General features: G+C 46.6%; 1 protein-coding gene across 1 annotated transcript in view; it reads right to left on the minus strand.

Moving 5' to 3' along the window:
* LOC104413692 (voltage-dependent T-type calcium channel subunit alpha-1H-like) overlaps nucleotides 1-20,178 on the minus strand; it is a gene marked incomplete at its 5' end in the record, with an annotated part of 74,448 nt that overhangs the window by 1,001 nt on the left and 53,269 nt on the right. The window contains 10 exon segments of the mRNA XM_010024758.1: nucleotides 79-134; nucleotides 731-894; nucleotides 3,531-3,714; nucleotides 6,183-6,518; nucleotides 6,974-7,095; nucleotides 9,167-9,245; nucleotides 16,029-16,099; nucleotides 16,664-16,797; nucleotides 17,898-18,007; nucleotides 19,924-20,099. Of these exon segments, the coding sequence (XP_010023060.1) occupies nucleotides 79-134; nucleotides 731-894; nucleotides 3,531-3,714; nucleotides 6,183-6,518; nucleotides 6,974-7,095; nucleotides 9,167-9,245; nucleotides 16,029-16,099; nucleotides 16,664-16,797; nucleotides 17,898-18,007; nucleotides 19,924-20,099 (1,432 nt within the window).

Consider the following 20,178-nt stretch of genomic DNA (forward strand, 5'->3'; position numbering starts at 1 on the left):
GTGGGATGAAGGGGGCTGAGGGTCAGGGTGCTCTGGGGCTGCTTTGCTGATGGGAGCGTCTCTCCAGGCTCTGCTTGCAGGTTGTCCTTGCGGTCTGACGTCTGCCCGTCCATGGAGTCTGTTTGAATGGCCTCCTGGAAGGTGAGGAGAGAGAGGTGGGGAGAGAGCCTGGGGATGTGCTGGGTCAGGAGCACTTCCAGGGGTGGAACACGGCCCGTGGCAGAACGGTTGGTGGGTCTAATACACCCTGAATCACCCCATCCCTGCCCCATCGCGCCAGTCCCTGTCAGAACCTCCCTGTACAAAAGGTTTGCTCACAAGCAGACCCAGAGCCTCCGTGTGCAGAGCTTGTATCTGCTGGGTCTTTCTGCACAGTCTGGGGCTTGCTCTATGCACCAAATTCTGGGTCAGTGCACCCTGTCTGAAGAGAGAGGGTGTAGGGCTGACTGCAGGCTTCCCACCACACTGGTAAAGCTGAACTGGGCATCTTCTTCCTATGCTTTAGCTATTCCTTCATAGAATAGCACACCCAGAAAGATGATAGTAGGTACAAAGGGCCTTCTCCTGTGTGTCACTTGTATATTAACATTTATGGCACCAGAAACATTTTGTTCTAAAAAGGAGAATGCTACTTTCAGCTCCAGTAAAAGAAACCCCAAAGGCCACTGGTAAAGAAGGGAAGGACCCAGGTGACTACGAAGTTTACCTCTGCAGGCTCTTGGCCTCTCACCTGTCTGCACAGCAGCTTGTTGAGAGTAGGAGATCGAGGTGTGATGTGGGGGGGAAGGATCTTCCAGTGGTTGGGAGAACGGACTGCCAGCTGCAGGGACTCCGTTGGGACTCTCAGAGAGGAGCATGTTCCCACAGGCTGGGAGCGGATGGAGGTGATGGACCCTGGGGAACAGAGACAGAGCAGTCACCACCACAGCTGGCTTGGGGCACATGGGGTTTGGGGCAGACAACAGGTAAGAGGGTCTTCTCTTGCAGATACTGCAACTCTCAGGGTAGATGGTGGCCACCAGGAACTACATGGCAGCAAATGAAGGGCATTTGAAACCCTGCCATTGCCACTTTCCTGGTAGCATGGATTTGGGAGGATTTGCGAAAGGATGTTGCCTGTTTGGAGAACATGGATCTGGGAAGTCTGTCAGGATGCCTGGGTTGTGTTTGCAGTGCTGCCAGGGATGCTTACACTGCTCTGCCACACGGAGGCAAGAGCAGCCCTGCTCAGCTCCCTGGGAGCCTCCACAGCTCCACTTCCAGGTCTAACCTACAGCCTGGAGCAGCCAGTGGGCACCCTGCCACTGCCTGCTCCAGGAGCAGGCACCAGTGATGCACAGGGCAGTTTGCCCATTCACTGCAGCCCAAACACTGCCCCCACCAAGGCAGCCCTTGGCCGGACATGGTCTGATCAGCAGCACGAAGATGCCTTCAAGTGCTTCGGCAGTCTCTGAGCTCATGTACGAGGCAGGAATCATTCTCTTCCTGAAGGCTCCCAGTCCCCTGGCTGAGTGTAAAGGCGATTCCTCCTCCCCAGCCCCTTTGTGGTGCTGCTTTACTGCAGTTCAGCCTTGTTTGAAAGATCTTTTGCCTTTTTATTTTTGTTGGCTGCAGGATTTATTGTCCTCATTAGCTTGAAAGCCAACGTCTGTTTCTACATTGCAGCTCCACGTTCAAAACACAGCTATCCATCACTTCAAGAGATCTCGCCCAGAGGTCAGAGAACTTGAACCTATGACAAAAAGCCATCCAGACAGATTGCAGTTGTGTTTCAGAAAGAGATTTCTTGTTGGGAAGAAAGAAAAGTTAGTGTTTAATCATTTTTCTTTTGCAGCTTTTTTCCAGATCACCACAGAAAGAGCAGAGCAATGAGCTCCCCACCCGACTTCTCTCTAAATCTTTTGCCTGTGCTGTTCATGTGTTAATCCAGGCTTTATAGAATGCTTTTTATGATGCAGAAAAACTTTGTCATAAAATCTGTCACAAACATGGTCATAAAATCAAACCCTTATGCTCTCCTCCGTGTGCTTAGCTGGAATTCCCTTCTGTTGGAAGCCTTCCATCTAGCTCTTGTATAGGAAACCCCAAACCACTCTTAAATTGCATAGTTGGGAACTCTGAATATCTCTGGATTTGTGTGTTTTCTCTTTTGGTTTTCTAGTAAATCAAGAAACTGCATCTAAGACCAAAAGAACACAAGATCTGGTCATGTCCCAGTGTTTTCCCTGTGTACGCACTGAAGTGTTGGAAGACCAGGCAACTTAACGGACATTCAGAAGTCCACGAAAGCACAAATGCTAAGGTGAGTCTCCACATGCTCGGTTTTACTTGCATGTAACTTATGGGACTGAGACTTAAACCAGAGTTTGCTCAGTTCAGAAGCAGCACAGCTCTGGTTGATGCTGGTTGGATGCAGGTAAACCCCTGCCATATCCCTTGCTCAAGTGCTCTTGGTGAGTTCTCCCCACCTCTGCCAACATCACAGCAGTTTTATAGTGGTATAAATCCTGATTTACACTCACTACAGAGATGAAAACCATCCCCAGTAGTGCAGCCATGAAACTCAACCTCTGTTTTCTTTGCTTAGCAAAGAATTTGCAGGTGAAATAATACTAAATACTGAGCAGAGAACATTAACTGGTATCCAGAGAGGTTGAACAAATATAGACTTACTTCACCCAATGAAACCAGAGCGGATCTTGCCAGCCCCACCATGGTTTGCAAACCCTTTACTCATCTGTCCAAGCAGTTCTTGCATTTCAAACAATGTTGCATCGAAGGAAACCAGGCTGGTGAGTCCTTGGGAGCCACTCAAGAAGCACATGGGCTTTTAGGGCGGCAGATATTTTCTTTCTATTGATTTCCCCTTCAAACCAACTTGCACGACAAAAGAGATGACAGAAAGGCATTTTGAGGGTAATGTATTTGGATGCAGTTGGGTAAATGGATACTCAAAGGCTCTGTGTAGCTCGTGACTCCCTGAGTGCAGGGTCTCTACACCGAGATTCATTATAAGGCCAGGCTGGGGAAGCACTAGAGACTGGTTTCTAATCTTTATGGCTCCCAAAGAAACTCCTGCATCTCTGAACTCCATGTACCATGCTAAAAAGATACTGTTCTGAGACTTAAAACTGCCCGAAAAAATAGCTGTAAAGGAGCCCTGTCAGGAAGTGACACTGACTCTGGCTTTTATTCATGTTGATTTTATTGATGTCAGGGCTGATCAGAAGACATGTGCAGCTCACATCCTTTTCCTCAGCTAACAGCCTGTCCTCTACACCTGACAGTGCTGAGGAGCTCCACTTCTCCCCAGTCAAACACCCGAGCCACCAGCTTTTTCCTGGGAAAGTGCAGGGAGGTGCTGAAAACATGAAACTGGGCAGTTACGGTGATGGAATCACATGAAGGAAGCGAGCTCTGTCTCAGCCCACGTTCAGTATGGGTTGCTTACTTGCCATCTAACCACCACGTGTACCTGCTGCCCCATGGTTTCAGCTAGGAGAAGGAAGGGAAAACTCCACAAGCAGTACCTCTTTGGGATTTGCAGGGATATGTTTCCATTTCCACCTCGTGGAGGGGGAAAGGGGCTTTGGCTGGCATCACTGGCCGGAACATGTAGCTGTCGTTGGGCAAGGAATGCATTCGGGAAACGGAGATCTTGCGGACAGTCAGCAGGTTCTGAGAGTCCTGTGGCCTCAGGGAGGCTGCACTGCCCTGCAAAGCAAGGAGACAGGGAGAGGGGGTCATTCCTGGTGGTGAGCTCATAGCCATCTCCTTCTTGTCTGCTTTTTGGTTTACAGCCTCGTGCAGATGTTCCTCTTGGCATCTTGCAGAGGGGCTGCAGCCCTGGTGACTGCAACAGGATACCAAAGCTACGCTGTGCTGGCTCGGTGAAGAGCTCGGGTTGCAGCTGGAGTGAAAATGAGGCATCAGTGACCCACCACTAAGTCGACTCTTGGATACTGCAGAGAAAAAGTAAGGTCCAGGAAAATGGGGCCCACTCTAACCACAGGAGAAAGCCAACATTTCTCACACTGTTCTGCTCCTGTTTTTCTAGGGATGCTTTCAGCCCAGCCTGGGTGGTGATGCCCTTCTCCTCAAAGCTACTCTGGGATAGATGGGCAAAACTGGCCAGTCCTTGGCCATGCTGACAAGAGGGTACCCAGAGCTGCTGGAAGTTCATGTAGTATCTCCCCAAAACACACACACAGGCAGGCATTTAAACATAGACATTAACAGCACTGCAAACCTCATGGCCTCTCTCCTAAAACGTGAGGTATTTTGGGCACCACTGACCCTAGAAGAAGACAGCTACGTGGCAGGAGGCAGAGGGAAGGAGGGATGGCAGCATGTATGTGGTTGTGGAGCCTGTTTGGGGGTAGGAAAGGGGTTTCCCTGTGTTTGCTCTTGCTGTGAAATGGGTCTGGTTGTAAGTTCCTGGACAGAGCATGTCACAAACCTTAAACTTGACCCCTCACTGCTTCTCTGAGGCTCTTGCCACTTCAGGCACCTGATGGCAGATTTATCCTGGGGCCTTAGGAAGCTTTAGGGACTCAAACCATGTCTCTGCAGTGCTGATGGGGCAGCTGTGAGGGGTGGTGCCATGACATGGCCAAGTTTTGGGGGAGCAGGAGCCCTTGGAACAGGACCTGCAACCTGGCTCCAGGGCTTTTGTTCTAGACACATTCCCCTCGCAATTCCTAAAGTACAACTAATCACTTGCTTTTCCTTTAATGTCAGCTCCCAGTGACTGATTGAAAACATTTTCCCAGCTGCGTGTCTTATATTAGATGTATTTTGCTTTGTTCTCCTGGGCTGTTTTCCCTATTTGCTACCAAAAGCTGGGCCTGAGATTCCTCGCTGGATAGTCTGGTGGTCACCAAGGATCTGGTTAGATCTGTTTTCCCCATCCATTTCTGGCTTACAGATGTCTTTCCTCAGATCCCTAAAAAGAAACATCCCAAGATAAATTACTCAATGCTTTTACCCTGTTGAGCTTGGCTGAGAAGGCAGTGGGGGGGTTAGGTCCTTACAGACAGCCTGAGGGCCTGGGAGGATCCCAGGCACCTGATAGGGATGTGCAAGGTGGGAGCCTACTCACTGTGGGATCCCTGTCAGGCCAAGTAGAAAGGCAATAAATTGACCATAGTGTTTATGGTGCCTTTTCCTGCAGAAAAGTCTATTAGGAACTATATTCAAATAGTGAGTGAGTTCCCCATTGCTGTGTAAGTAAATTTCTCCTTACTTGACTTAACAGAGTCTGATAGATTGTACAAAAAATTAATGTAATTTAATCTCAATTTCCCCATTGATTTTGCAGTAGATTTATTTGCGGTCATGGTGACAAAGCAACTTGGTATTCACTCTTCATCACGTGCAGCTGACAGGGATGAGACAATTGAGACAATCTTGTGCCCCTCCTTCCCCCCAACTTCTGATTGCCCTTTCTAGAGGACTAACAGAAATCAGAGAGCAGCAGTGTCTGCAATATCAGCCCAGGAACCTCCAGGTTCTTGCTGAGGGGCTCTGACAATTCCCAGGCTCCAAGTTCAGCCATGCCCTAAGCAGAGCACAAGGCAGTGGGAAGGCTGCGTGCCTGCACCAGTGCCAGACGTGCCCTCCTGAGCTGCACACTATGATTTGCCTGAGGTTCCTCTGGAAATCCCAAATTGGGATTAAAAAGAACCTGAGCAATGTATCTGTGTCTGTGTGAAGGGAATTTATGCCATCCATGTTGGGGTTGCCAGCATTCCCTGGGGCTGCGGCCCATGCTAAAATAACAAGGACTGATGCATTGGAAGAGCAGACAGGGACCTGTGGCTGTTACAGTTCTGAACTTAAATGAACTGTTACAGTTCTGAACCTTTGAATGAACTGGAAATGGCAAGAGATGGACTTTCAACCAGCCCCCAGAACAATGGTCAGGACAGTGTTAGCCCTGGAAAACAGGTTTCATGCAGCCTTCCACCTCAGGTAGCCTGCCTGAGATGAGTCGAGATGTGGCGGTGGTGGTGACATCTCTGCCACAAGGGGGACCCAGGAAAGCTGCCTTGTCTCCTACCTCTTTGGCTCTGTGTCACTTGGGGTCTGGCTGCCTGACGATCAGACAGCAGTGGCTGGTGAGAACTGTCTCCTCTCTACCCTGAGCACAACATGAGCAGATGCTTTGTGTGAATTCTTACCAGGGCTTGATGCTTCACCTGCAGCGCTGACTCTGACTTTGTGGTCTCCTGACTTCTGTAGGGTGCCCTGCTCTCTGGGGCCACTGCACCTCTGCTCCCACTGGTGGCCGAGGTGGTTGCTCCTCTGGACATCTCCAATTCGATCTCAGCATCCATCTCAGCATCTTCCTTGGCCTCCTTGTTGCTCTCCTCCAAGTGCTTCATCAGCACTGCCACCACCACATTGACTAGGACGAACTGTGCGATGAGGACGAAGGTGACGAAGTAGACAGGAGAGATAACAGGCAGGTAACTGAGGCAGTGCTTGTCTTCCCGAGTGCATTCCCGCAGAGTGTCCTGCAACAGAGAGGGAAAGATGAGGGATTAATAAGTGTTGGGGCTCTGCTTGGGCTCCAAATACAGAAACAACAGAATAACATATCCGAGACACAATGGCTTATAGATGGATAGAAGATAATATGGACACTGAATTACATCATCTACAAAACAAAGAGTGATGTTATATCCCAAAGGCACAGGCCACAGAGTTCATGGTCACTCCCCTCAGCCACAGGAACTGGCATAATTTTCCTGAAGTATTATATATATGTTAAAAAGCATTACATTTCAGATCAAGTGAGACTTAGGACAAATTATCACTTGAAATAAACCTGGATTTTAAATGGGGAAGTTTAATTCTGATGTTTGAAACGAAAATGTGTTTTCACACAAGAGTTGTCTAAATTTGTTTGAAATCTGTATCTTATGTATCCACAGAGAGAATAAAATACCCAGACAGAGACTGCACAGACCTTCATGATCCCATTCCAGTTGTCCCCTGTAGACACCCTGAAGAGGGTGAGAAAGGCCATGCCGAAGTTGGTGAATGTTGCGTGCCGGCTCAGACCTTCACAGGGGTTTTCCTCACTGCAGTCTGCAGGGGACAGAAGCAGAAGCACATCAGTGAAGCCACGTTTGCCAGTGCTTATTCAGAACTGCCCCCAGACGTGGTGCTGAGACCCTGAGACATGTCATGATGGCATCAGAGAGGACTGCTAAGATGATCTCATGGTGGCCTGCAACTACTGAGGAGATCATGTAGCCAAACTCATCTCCATGGAGGGAGATGATATAATGGACAGTAACACTGTGGCTTAGGAGATCCAGGCTGGAATTAGGAAGGTTGTTTTCATCTGGAAGACCCAACAGCCCTGGGACAGGTCACCAGAGAGGAAGGGGAGCTCTGCTGCTGGAACTCTGCAAGATTTGGCTGGAAAAAGCTACTCTGACCTACTACTGATGAGGCTTCAAGTGGGAGGCTGGGTGAGGGTCTTCAGAGGCCTCTTCCACCAACATTTGTCTTGACTTTACCCCAACAGGCAGAGCCAACACAAAGAGATCTAAAAGAAGGTGGGAACAAGCAGACTTGCTGAGCTGTCTCCACAAATACTGCTCTACAGTACCCTTTGTCTCTTGATTATGTCCTTGTCTTGATTAGATTTTACAGGGTACATCTACCATGAGGGATATTTCACTGAGATAAAATGAAGCAATTTGACATTTTTCCCCTGAGAATTAATTTACTAATGAATGTAAATGGAACATATCCCTCTTTCCATAAAACACAGATTCATTACACAGGCAGCAATGTCTCTTGCTAGGGCATTTCACTAGTAGCTATTTATTTCAGAGGCAAATAGGAAGGAAAATCAAAAGAACAAACAAACCCAACAACCCACAAATGACCAGTCTTGGGAGAGTGAGCACTGATGGTGCTTGTGGCTGACAGGGAGTAGCAGTGATCCAGAAAAAGAAGTGGAAGTATTTCCCAGTTCAGTGGGGATGGGAAGTGCTGTGCTGGCTGCCTGCAGCTCGCTCCAGACAGGGTCAGGGCTCTGCCAGCCTCTGACACATGCTGTGGTTACCTGGGGGCTCACACTGGCAAGGGGGGTGTGTGTAAAACCAGAAAGGATGCAGAGCAGCAGAAGGTGCTTCTGTGAACAAGACATTTTTCACCTTTATGGCTGCACAAATACATACCTATATATCAGATATGTAATAAATCCCCCCCCAGTATTTCATTTTGGGGTGGATGAAGAAGTAATTTATTTTTTTTCCTGAATTTGTTGGAGACTGAAAAAATAATTTGTCTTTAGTTGAAAGAAATATTCTGCTTTCAAGCATCTGTAATCTGAGCAGAGGGCTGGGCTCATAAGGGGGATTAATGACAGCCATAAAAGCATCATGGAGGAAGGGCACTTCTGATGCTCTTGAAGGCCTAATTAGGATGCAAACATTGAGGAGGCAGACGCATCTTCTAACAGCATGTTTAAAGGCAGTGACTGCTTTGGCCTGGCTAAGCTGGGCAAGGTAAGGCTGTAGAGTTTCCTCCACCTGATTCTGTTTTTAGTGTTGGACACATTCATGATCAGCTCCTCAGCATCCTCAAGCCAGCGGAATAAATAGTGCTGGACAATCAGGAACTAGTAGATGCTTCCTGATTTATGTGGAAAGGGGAAGGTGATGCTGAGAACAAAGGACAGACAAGACTTGGGCAGCTGGAAGAGCAGTGTTAGCCAAGTGCAGAAAACTAATGGAGTGTGGTGGAAGCTCTGAGGAGGGACGTGTTTATGGTGGCATCTCTCCAGCACACATCTGATCACCATCCAGCTTTGCAGACTCGTATTGTGCCGTAAGTAGCAAAATTCCACCTTTGTGAACATACTCGTGCTGGACAATTATATTTAAACAGCAAATAGTTCCTCTACAGCCAAGGGTGCTGTTGACAGATCTCTAAGTGTGTGCGTATGCGCACATTAGACAGGTTCTGTATTACATCCTCATGTGTCATCTGTGACCCTGAGATCAAGGGAAAACTTTCATCTTCAAACTGTGAGCTGTGAAGCTAAGGAAGGCCCAAGGATGAGAGGGAGAAGAAAGGAAACAGCTTGATACCAAATAAACATCAACCGGATGAAATAAACCGCGTCAGGCACATTACTCACCCAGCTTGCCAAACAATTCCACTCCCAGGGCAGCATAGATAAAAAACAGGAGCATAAAAAGTAGGCCAAGGTTCCCTACCTACACAAGGAGAAAGCAGAACAAGGGTCAGGCAAATTGAGATCATGAATTAAATTGCTCCATCACATTTTAAACGCAAGTTAAAGAGGGAATCATCATCTTCCCTGGCTTCCAATACCCTGGTCCCCTTTCACAGACTCAGAGAAGTCTCCTGTGTGGAGGAAGGAGCAGATTCCCACATGCAAAGCAACCTCTGAGGCTTTCTGGCTTCTCCATTGCCCTTCCACTCACCTGGATGCTGCCTTCATCTGTAATTTGGCCAACCTGTAGCTGTAGCCTCTGGCATTTAGCACTACACTTCAGCGCAGTGGTAGATTAACTGACCTGCTGCTCTGGTTTGAGTTTTAAGGGCTTTTCCCTTCTGTTTGCCAGGTTTAAGATTCTGAGCATGAAGACTGAGGGTTTCAGACATTGACATTAACAAGACATGTCTCAAGCCACAAGAGGAATTGCCTGGTTTGCAAAGGTTTCCTTGGTGGGGAGAGCTTTCAGAAAAGGAACATATGCTGCCTAAGATGTGAAGCTCTCCTGGCCTTGCCACTTCACAGATATTTCTCAACAACAACTACCTGCATTTTAGCTTTCAGTGTCTCAAAAGAAAAGCTTTATTCCATATACCAGCACTTAAATGCAGGCACCTTGCAGTACAAACACTGTGTGGTGTGCTACTATTAGGTATTAACATGCCCTGCAAGGTGGCTGAAAGGGATGGCAACAGAAGTGCAATGATGCTAAAGGGAATACAAAGGTTCTTAGTAACAATGGCGCTGCAGTTACCTGCACTGGAGTCAACCACTACACGGGTCTAAGCCTTTAAAACATCTCAAAGAGCAGGGCTTTTTTGTGATACAGGCAGGGAACGTGAAGGGCAGAGCAACTCGACCAGTTAACCACCTGCATGTTACCTTCAACTGACTCTGGTCACATTTACCTTTCCTGCCACTTTTAAATGCCTTCTGTCTCTCAGCTTGTAATGGAGATCGAGTGATCACATGCTGCCACAAGCATCATTTTATCTCTAAATAAAAACTAAGTAAGTTGGTGATTCAGGGACTCAGGCTGAGGGATTCATGATTTCCAAGGTATCTTCTAGTAAACCCTTCAGCTTGAGGGAGCTTTTCTCTCTGAGGCAGCACAGCCACAGTGTTGCTGGGTATTTGACCATGCTGCTTAATTTCATTAGGAAGCTTATCAGTGTGATACCTGTTATCACAAAATTAACACAGATATCACTTATGAAATCAGAGGTTTTTTGTATTAAAGAAGTGGGAACAGTGAAATCACCCAGTGGAGACTGTAATTGCTATAAAGCTTCAACTGGCTACTACACATAGAGCTTTGCAATTCCACCAACATTATTACCATCCTCCAGGGAATAATAGAGATAATATGGTGATGTGGATGGCTGCTCTGGATTATTTCATCTGCATGTACTGTCTTCTGCAATAGTGTTTCCTAACTCATCTCTGCTAGACACTGCTGCTTTGTAGGGCTGCAAAATGACTGCAAATGAGAAAACACAAGAAAACAGGGACTGCAAATGCACCCACATACACTGCTGGGGAGGCAAAGGAGCAAGGAATTAAAGGGAAGGAAAAGAAAAGTGCTAGGATGAGTGTATATTAAAGCCTGATGTTGTAGCACTGCAGAAGAAGGTCTTGGATTTGTTTCAAAGCAGCCTATAAGCTGAATATTTTACTGCTGGTTTAATGCCTAATAAATCAGTCTACAAACTTTTGGCATTGATGAAATTTCAAGGAATTTAGCCTAACATCAAAGTTATTACTGGGTTATCAGTCAAAACTATTATCTCTTGACATGCAAAGCATGTTATGACCTAAGATTTGCTCATAAGCCATTTGCCTGCTATCTAGTGTGCATTTGTAGAAGATTCTGTATTTAAGATCATGATTAATTACACACTGAACCAATATGTCTCATAACAAGTCCTTCAAAAACCAGTTTACACTCATGGCTTTGCTGTGTAGGCTCAAGGCATCACAGCCATAGGCATACTCTGACACATCTGATTGCTAACGTGGTGTTTGCTGGTGTCTGAGGTTGCATCTGCCTGTGGTGAGAGCAGTTCCAAACTCAGCTGATGCTTCTCTTGGGAAGCACTTGGGAATGACTGAACATCTGACTCTGATTTAGAAACATGGCTATGTGAAAGAGAGACGCAGGTGACAGCAGCAAGTGAAAGATCCCTGGATGGGTGATGGGACTGCGTGGTCTATTTGTGCAGCTTCTGGCTGTATTGAATCAGTACAAATCAGTGGTAGATGCAATATTTTGTCAGTGCCAGCCCATGGCTCTCTGGTACATGTCCCTCTTCAGCCTGTGGCCTGAGCACAGAGAAGGACCCAGGGCATGTTCTCAGAGATGGGCTGAGGTGGAGGCAGCAAGGTCAGCCAGAGGCTGCTGAGCAGCAGAGAAGGCAGACTCTATCTGTGTCTGTGACCTCGAGTGAGTCATTCCTCTCCTGTAACTCAATGTGCCCATTTGTAATACCCCTGTGGATGGAGAATAAATGTCTCTAAAGCACTTTGAGATCTTCTGAGACCAGACAATAAAAAGATTGTGCATGAATCATGTTGCTGGGAGGAATGGGAGGGGGCAGGAGTATATCCAGACACTTTTCTCCAGCAGCCAGAGGCTGGGATGCCTGTGCTGGACTCCATCAGGGGCAAAGATCCAGCTCTGGTCATCAACCTCAACTTTGGCAGCCAGTCACCCAAGCAGGCTCTGAGAAGTGGTTCTGCTCTAGCAACACTGAACAGGTCAGCCCATGCTCTTTGTATCCATCAAATTCCCTCTGATATAGGCTGGTGCCTTTGGCTGGGCAGGGAAAACCACAGATAACCCCCTTCTCTGACAGGCAGGGACTATCCATCACTTGCTGTGGCTCCAGGGTTGAGGGGAGACTGTGGCTTGTAGGAAGTGAAACAGAGATGAAGAACATCTTGGAGATATTTTTGGTGCCTAAAGTACCCCAGAGAAGCCACAAGAGAAGATGGAGACACTGGTGAGTATCTGTGATTCCTCCAGAACTGTTCCTGTCTGGCATCCTGGCTGTTATGTGCTGCTGGCAAAAGTGTCTGTGTGAGAGGGATGCTGTGGAGAGAGAGGCAGAGTCCTCCCTCCCACCCAGAGGAGCAGGAAGGGCCTGTGTGAGGAGCTACCAGCCTTCACCTCAGTGCATTGTAGCTAGATCTGTGATCTACCATTGCAAAAACCCTGGAATAACCTTAATGTGGCAAGAAAAGTGACTTTCCTCTCCACATAACCAGCAAACCCCTTCTCCCACAGCTCGTGCATGGCCTGGGGAGGCTGTCTCTGCTTTACTTTTGCAAACATCCCTGCTGTTAGTTTTTGCCTCCTCCTAAGTGAGACTGCAGTAGCTAAACACCATATCCCACCAGAGCTCAACCTCTGACCTACGCCCTAAGTAAAGAGCCCCTGTTTGCAGACAGATCTGTGCCAGGTTGTGTCAGCTCGATAGGCAAGGGTGTTGCACTGAGCATGTACAACAGGACTCCAGCCACCTGGGCACTACTGCTCCTCTGTTGTACTTCCAGCTATGTGATCCTACCCAAATCCCTCTAGATCCTCTTGCTCTGGAAGAGGCATTGCTGAAAGCTGTGTCTCCTGGTGCCCCACTCCTGCAATGGCTGGCTGAAGCACACTGTAGTTCCTCCTGTGGCTCTTCTGCTCTGACATCAATTATTTCTGCATCACTGGCCCACACCTTGGCATTTCAGTTGGTCATGCAGGCAATGCACACAGCAATCTGGGAAGCCTGTCAAGAGCAATTTCTCATAAAACTAAGCCTCTGCCAATCCTTTCCAAGGACATAAGTCCTCCTCATCTTCCCTCCAGCACTCTCCAGCCAAAGCAATAATCCTGGCAGCAGGAAAACACAGGCTAATTTATGTACTGGACCCAGGAGAAAATGGACACGTTTGCTTGGAAAACAGAGGTCATCTGTGTGAATTCCAGTACTGGAAAGGGCCAGACAGACAACCTTGGAGGATAAAGTCATCTCACCGGTGCAACCACAAGGCTGAACTGAATGAGCTCCCTCTCTGGGTATCCACCAGTGCTAACATCCAGCAGAACGGTGGTTTCTTTACCTACTGATTTCTGCTTTGCTATTCCAATCTCTTGGGCACCTCTGCATTTCCTCCCAGCGTGCAGCACATACTTATCTTCCAAAACCTGCCTCACCTGCAGTGCTTGCTGGTAAAACATTTCTGTTCTTGCTCTCTGAGCTTCACAATCACTGTGGGTTTTCAGCATCTGGCAAAAGCAGACTTGTTTCTGTCCCACAGCTGCTGTTAGACAATGCCAGAAAACCTCTTCAAGAGCTGAAGCTGAGATAAGCACAGGAATTACAGCACCAGGAACTGTTAAACTCCTGGACAGGAGCAAACTGATTTCTGGGCACTGATAGAACAAGGAGTTCTTCACATTTTTCTTAGCAGAGAGTCCATGTGGGAGAATTCCAAGCTTCGAAGACAGAGACTTGGACTTCATGATCTTAAAGGCCTTTTCCACCCTAGTTGATACTCTGATTCTCTAGGAGGTATAAGGTACAGTCCTGCATTTAACTAATGTGCCATCCACAGACCAAGTGAGAAAAAACAAGGAGAAAGTACCCACATTTTTGCTAGGGAAGTTCCACATTTTACTATTGCACTTTGGAAAGCAGGGGATGGGAAAAGGACTAGAGGATTACCATCAAACAGGAGGCTTACAGAGCAGACATTGCTTACAAAACCAGTGCAGCCACCAGATGATGTTCAGCTGAAGCAGATGAGTGGTGTAATTCATTATAACGCCTTAATGGGGCCAGAGCTCATCAAGAGGAAAACACTTGAAACAGGTCTTGAAAACCTGCTTCGTACTGAGTGGTGATTGTTGGTTCTCTAAGTATTACTCAAGCTGCTGAATAAAATAGGAAGCTGATGCAAATCACCCACAAAAGAGAAAAAGTGTGGAGCAATGACAGTACCTTGTCATTGTAAGCCCATAAATGGTCATTTTACATGCACCAGACAAAGCATTTCCCTGAAAACCTTAATGAATAAACAGAAAAGGATTTTTTCTTGTCACTTTGCAGACACATTCAAATAAGGATTTTCCAGCTGTGGTTTTAATGGGGGTAGGAGCTCTGCCCTTGCCTTTTAAATGCAAGCTGCAGCTTTATGAAGAGTGATTGTTGTCAGAGAGGTCTTCCCAAATTTCTCTTCTCATTTGCTGCATTTCACTGGAGGACCAAATGGCATTTTTATCTGCACAAGATCTGCCTGGAATATCCCTGGGGATTCCCCTTTACAAGAGACTTTGGATTGAATATAAACTGCAGAATCACCCTAAGGAAACAAAAAGCCTGGCCTGTAGCCACCCTATTGTTTGGGGTGGAGAGAAAATAAGGAGAGAAGAGAAAATACGCTCTGTAATCACAATGGTTTTGAAAGAAGAAGAAATAGACACAAATCAAACAGTTTCTTGAAATGCCAAAACAGGGGTCAGGCTGGTAAACTCCATGCTTTAGTCTCAGCCAAAAGCCTTCACTGAGAAGGAAATCTGAATGCTGAAGAGCAAATGTCTCAGATTAGCAACATCTTTATGACAGTGATGAAAAGTAAATGGGTCTTTCCAAGAAGAAGAAATTCCCCTCGTTTTCCAGTTCATTCTGAACAGACCACAGGCTTCTTTGTACTTAGCAACTAACTCATAGGGGTATATTTGGGTAATTACATTTACTAGTTCTACTGATTCTCATATGGCCACTCCTATTCTGGAAGAGATGTCTATGTGGTGTCTGCTTTTGGCCATGCCACAGTGCTACCATCCTGCCTTTGAGATGTGATCCCTCTGCAGGCAGCTGAAGCTGATCAGGATGTGACTGCCCACCATGGTGTGCTGCCATCTCCCTGTGCCTGTGGGGCTGGGAGAGGGGAGGCCTGGCTCTCCCAGTCCATACCAGAACACACTTCACTGCCTTCTAGACAGGACAGAGTAGAGCCACTCATAAACCCCTTCCAGTGATTCAGCTGTGGGATGTTTTGGAGGGGTTGAAAATTAAGGACTTGTCTGACCATCCTTGCGCATCGTAAAAGTTCTGTTTCTGAACTGCCAGCTCAGAGAAGGCTGCAGAGCTCCTCTGCCTCCTTCTTGATGGCTTTGCACCTCTTTTTAGTGCTCACTTCTGGGTAAAGTGTGGCAGTAAATGTTTCCAGTCATGTCTGGAATATATATCACCTGGATACAGGATCCTGGTGATATATGAAATTGGAATGTGTAGGCAGCTGAGCTGACTCTAAAGACTGAAAGATTGGGACACAGACCATTAAACCCACAAACTGGCAGACCACAGCTTAAATAGCATAAGATTTCAAAAACAAAGGAACCCTAAGCTTCCTGGAATTCCGATGTGCTTCAGATCTTTCTTTTTGAGGGAGGAGTGCAAGTCAGCAAAAAGTATTTTTCCTTCTTTTTCCAAATAAATGTATCCATAAAAAAGCAGTCCCAGGAACTGAACACTTGAAGGATCCTATCAAATATTATTAAGACTGGCAGCATTGTTGTTTCTCTTGCAGCTCATGAGGATATGGTGATTTGGGGCCCCACTTCAAGCTTTTAACACTCAGAAACACGCAACACTGCTGCCAAGGCACAGGTGGCTTCTAGTGCTCACCAAAGAGGGGTCCCCAGACCCAAAAGGCGTAAGTCTGTCAAGGGGAACAAAGTGGGCATGGGTGAAGTCTGGGAGCTTACCTGGGGAAGTGCTTGTACCACTGTGTCCAGCAAGGCTCGCATCCCAGTGGCCATTTTGAGCAGTTTCAGCACTATTAAGAGAATCAAATCCTGGTCAGCAGGGCTAGGGAATATTTGGAGCAAAATCCATAAAGGAAATCTAGGTTCAGATCTTGTAGGGAGGGTTTATATCTCTCTTGCTTCTATTCATACAGATGGCAAGCTCACTCATGCTAGCAGGGCCCACAGAACATCTGAGCATCCTGACTGTTTCACACCCCAGTTAATGTTAAGGACATCAGTAAAATGGAACAAAAGCCACAAAACCTCCACTGTGCCCAAGCAGGGAAATGGGAGAGCGATGGGGAGACACTTCATCAGTAAAGAGCATCATCTCAAGTTCTGATCCTCTCCTCTGCTTTCTGCTTTTGTCTGCTGAGTATAAAAGGTCTGTGATCCCAAATCTGAATTAGAGACCAATCTAAGGTGCCATTGAAAACACCTATGAACCCCCCCAGCTTGTCACTGATTTGACACTGATTTTGCAGCCTCATCACCTGACTGCTCTCAAGTCAAACAGCAGGAGTAGAACAAATGGCCAAACCATTTCCTGAGGTGTCTGAGGGATGGCTGGAGACCTATGGAGCAGGCCATACCTCGTGCTATTCTCAGCACCCGCATGATGCGGATGATGGTGGGGTTGATGGGCAGTGCAGCATTCATCTCAATTTCCTCCAGTGTGATTCCCACGATTGACAACAGAACTATGGCCAAATCCAGCTGATTCCACCTAAGAGACAAAGAGAGGAAGGACAAAGATCACACATGGACAGACATCCAAGAGGAGAGAATTATTTGTTAATGACAAGCACAAGCAAATCCCAAATGCTTCTCCTCTCTCACATCTGGGCCCATGATCATCTATGTGGTACAAAATCAGCTCACTGCAGCTGACACAGTCAAGCTCTGAGCCACAAGCTGCTGTAGGCTGGGACTGGGAAGTGTCCCTTCTGGTCCCTACTGTGCCTCTACTACCCACTTGGAGCCACTCTCAGGGACAAGGTACTAGGCTAGAGGGATCTTTGCTGTGATGCAGTATAGCTGCTCCCATGTTATGTCACCTGGCTTTTGAACTACTCCACGATTTATAGGTATTCATTGAGGTTTCCACACCAGCACAAGAAAGACAGCAAGATGTGACGAAACTGAGTATCTTTACTGCACAATTACCCTCATAACTAATATTGCTCCTTGCAGCATTCAACCACACGGTCAGGATAAAGGAAGCAAACAAGCTGATCTTGTGGAAAAGTGTCCAATCTTACCCTGCTCCCCACCAGACCACAATGTGCTTTCATACACATTTGTTTCTGGCTAAATGTGAGGCAGGAGAAAATCTATAAGCCCTTGCAGGTGGGAATCTGAAGGCAGTGGGGCTGAACACAACTACGTCTGTCTTTGCCAAAGGCTTTACAAAGGCAGCAGGCTATCAAATGCCTGGTTTGGACTGCAAAGGAGGCTTATTCTGAGGGACTTTGTGACCTCAGGTTGGCAAAACTACTCTTCAGGATTGCACTGATGCCAACAAGTTGTTTCTGACCTCTAAAGTGAACTGGTCAGACCTGGTGGAGAGGCAGATACTGGGGGAAAAAATGTATCTAGAATGTTGTAAGACTTCCCAAATTCCTTCTGCAAAACAACACCATTAGTTCTTAGAATGTCTAGCTCCTAGACTATAAAGTTTGCACCCATGGAGAGACAGCCCTTTGCTCTTCCTTGCACACAGCGTGTAGTACGATCACAGTAATGCTACATTTACCCAGCATCTGGCTTTGTAACTGGGTCAGTACAGCTCTACCCCAAACACAAAGGAGTTTCAAATACTCTCACCTGTCCTTAAAGAACCTTCGAAACCCAAATGCCACCAACTTCAGAACTGCCTCAAACACAAAAACTATGGTGAACACGTAGTTGCAGTACTTCAGGGCTTCATCCAGGGACTGAAAAGAGAGACACCAGTTAGATCAGCCCAACCCTGAGGGGGTACTGGCAGGCACAAGGATGGCATAGATACAGAGATATAAGAAGGAAAGTCACAACAGCTTGAAGAGCTCAGTTGCAAAACTGCACTAAATCATACATCAAAACTCAACTAAAGGATTAGACACTGATGCAAACAAAAACCTCATAAGCACTAATGTTAGTCAAGAGCTATCCATCCCCCATTTTCAGTGCACAGATTGTTTGGTCTGGGTCACAGAGAAATTCTACCCTTTCCCCATCTAATAAAGTTTACTTCTTCTGAACTGTCTTGCCTTGGGCAGAATAAAAGACTTGATGGATCATTTCTTTATTCCAGCATGGCAATCCTTAGGACAATGGCTCTGCTTAAAATGCTTAGAAAAAGAACTAATGTTGGAGATGGATTAAATCTTGCCTTCTTGAACCATGTCACATCTCTAGAGCTGGGCAGAGGATGGCCATATTTGGTGCAATGTTCATGCTCTCTACAGAGCTGCCCTCGGAAGTCAGGAATCCACAGTGTTTATACTGTAAGATGATGAGTGTTTATAATGGATTTCATTGGAATTGTGGGCTAACAATAGCAAAAGAATCTTGTTGGGACCTTAAAATAGATAATTGCAGAGTGAAACAGCTCTTTGGTTGTGTGGGGATTTGGGGAGAGGACGGGGGAAAGGGGAATTTAGTTAAATGTAGCAGAGGTCTCTTGCAGTAAGAAAATGACAACAATGAACATCAAACCAGACACAATTGGAATGAAAATGCAATAGAAGAGTCTGCAAAGCAACGTCTGCTTTGTTGACAGAGGGAGCCTCAGGCCACAGGAAAGCTCTCCTCATCTTGTATGTGTGGTGACTGCTTTGCTGAGCCCAGCCATGCAGGATGGCCATGCACTGATCATTTGGGAACAAGAGCTGAAAGTTCTTCAGACATTCCTCAATGTGCTACAATTCCTAGTTTTGTTCCAGAGTCTAAAATGAAATAGTAACTTCAAAGAATTTGGGACAATTTACTGTTTCACCTGAAGCACGCTGCCTGAGTGATGGTTTGCATTCAGATTTACAACACTGTTTTACATGAACATAAACCAAGGGTAAGAAAGAGCTAACCTGGATAAATAATATTTATATGAGAAACAAAGGCTGTTATGCAAAGGAATTATTGGGGCAGAACAGCACCCAGTCAGCTGGTGTGAAACACACACACACTACCCTGGGGCTTGGTGCCCCTCTGGCTTTAGCATCCAGAAGGCATTTGCAGGTTACCTGGCAGACCATGCACTACCAGAAAAGTAAATCCTGAGCCTAGAGCTCTGTGAACAATGGAATGGAGCATTAATATATGCAGCAAATGGACAGGCTGTATCATTTATGCCAAAGATTTTGCTAGAAAGGATTATTTTATGATATGTAAAGAAGGGTTGTACTTAACAGTTGGTTTACTCTAAATTCATTGAGGAAAAGAAACGTTGCTCTGCATGCATTAACTTTATGTTTATATCTGTTAGTGGAATATTCCAAAACTCTGGACTGTTTTACAATATGAGGAGCAGGCACGTCTGGGATTGGAGAGGAAATATTTGGCCTGGTCTTTTCCTAGTAAAAGTTTAGTTCACTCTCTGTTATTCTCTGTTTTTTTAACACAAGAGCAGTGAAATCAAGCTTTTGGCTGAGACAAGTGACTCCCACATGGTAAAGCTGGCCTAGAGTTGGATGGGTTGTAATGCTGAGTCTGGAGCCTGCTGAAGCTTAAAACCAACAGAGAATGGTCCCATGGAGGCAGGGCTGGCTGCAGACCTCAATGGTATCTTAAAGGGACAGTGTATGGTCCTCAGGTCCTCTGCTATCCCATGCTGCTGTGTTTCACAGCCAACACGTTGATGCGTGGCTCTTACCTTTGGCTGGTTGTAGTGCTCCATTGACATAGTGATGACATTGACCCCAATGATGAAGGTGATGAAGAGGTCGAGATAGTGGCTGGTGCAGAGGGTGTGGATGTACTTCCTTGCTGGGGAATAGTCAGCATAGTAAGGCCTGCGTTGGGCTTCTGCAGGAGAAGGAGAAAGAAAGGCAACACAATGAACACAGGCCCTGCTGCACGGTTGGCAGCCATCACAACGTGGCCTATAGGTCAGGTCTTACACACACCC

Source organism: Nestor notabilis, unplaced genomic scaffold, assembly GCF_000696875.1.
Source record: "Nestor notabilis isolate BGI_N333 unplaced genomic scaffold, ASM69687v1 scaffold4252, whole genome shotgun sequence".
In the NCBI taxonomy this organism is placed as follows: Eukaryota; Metazoa; Chordata; class Aves; order Psittaciformes; family Psittacidae; genus Nestor; species Nestor notabilis.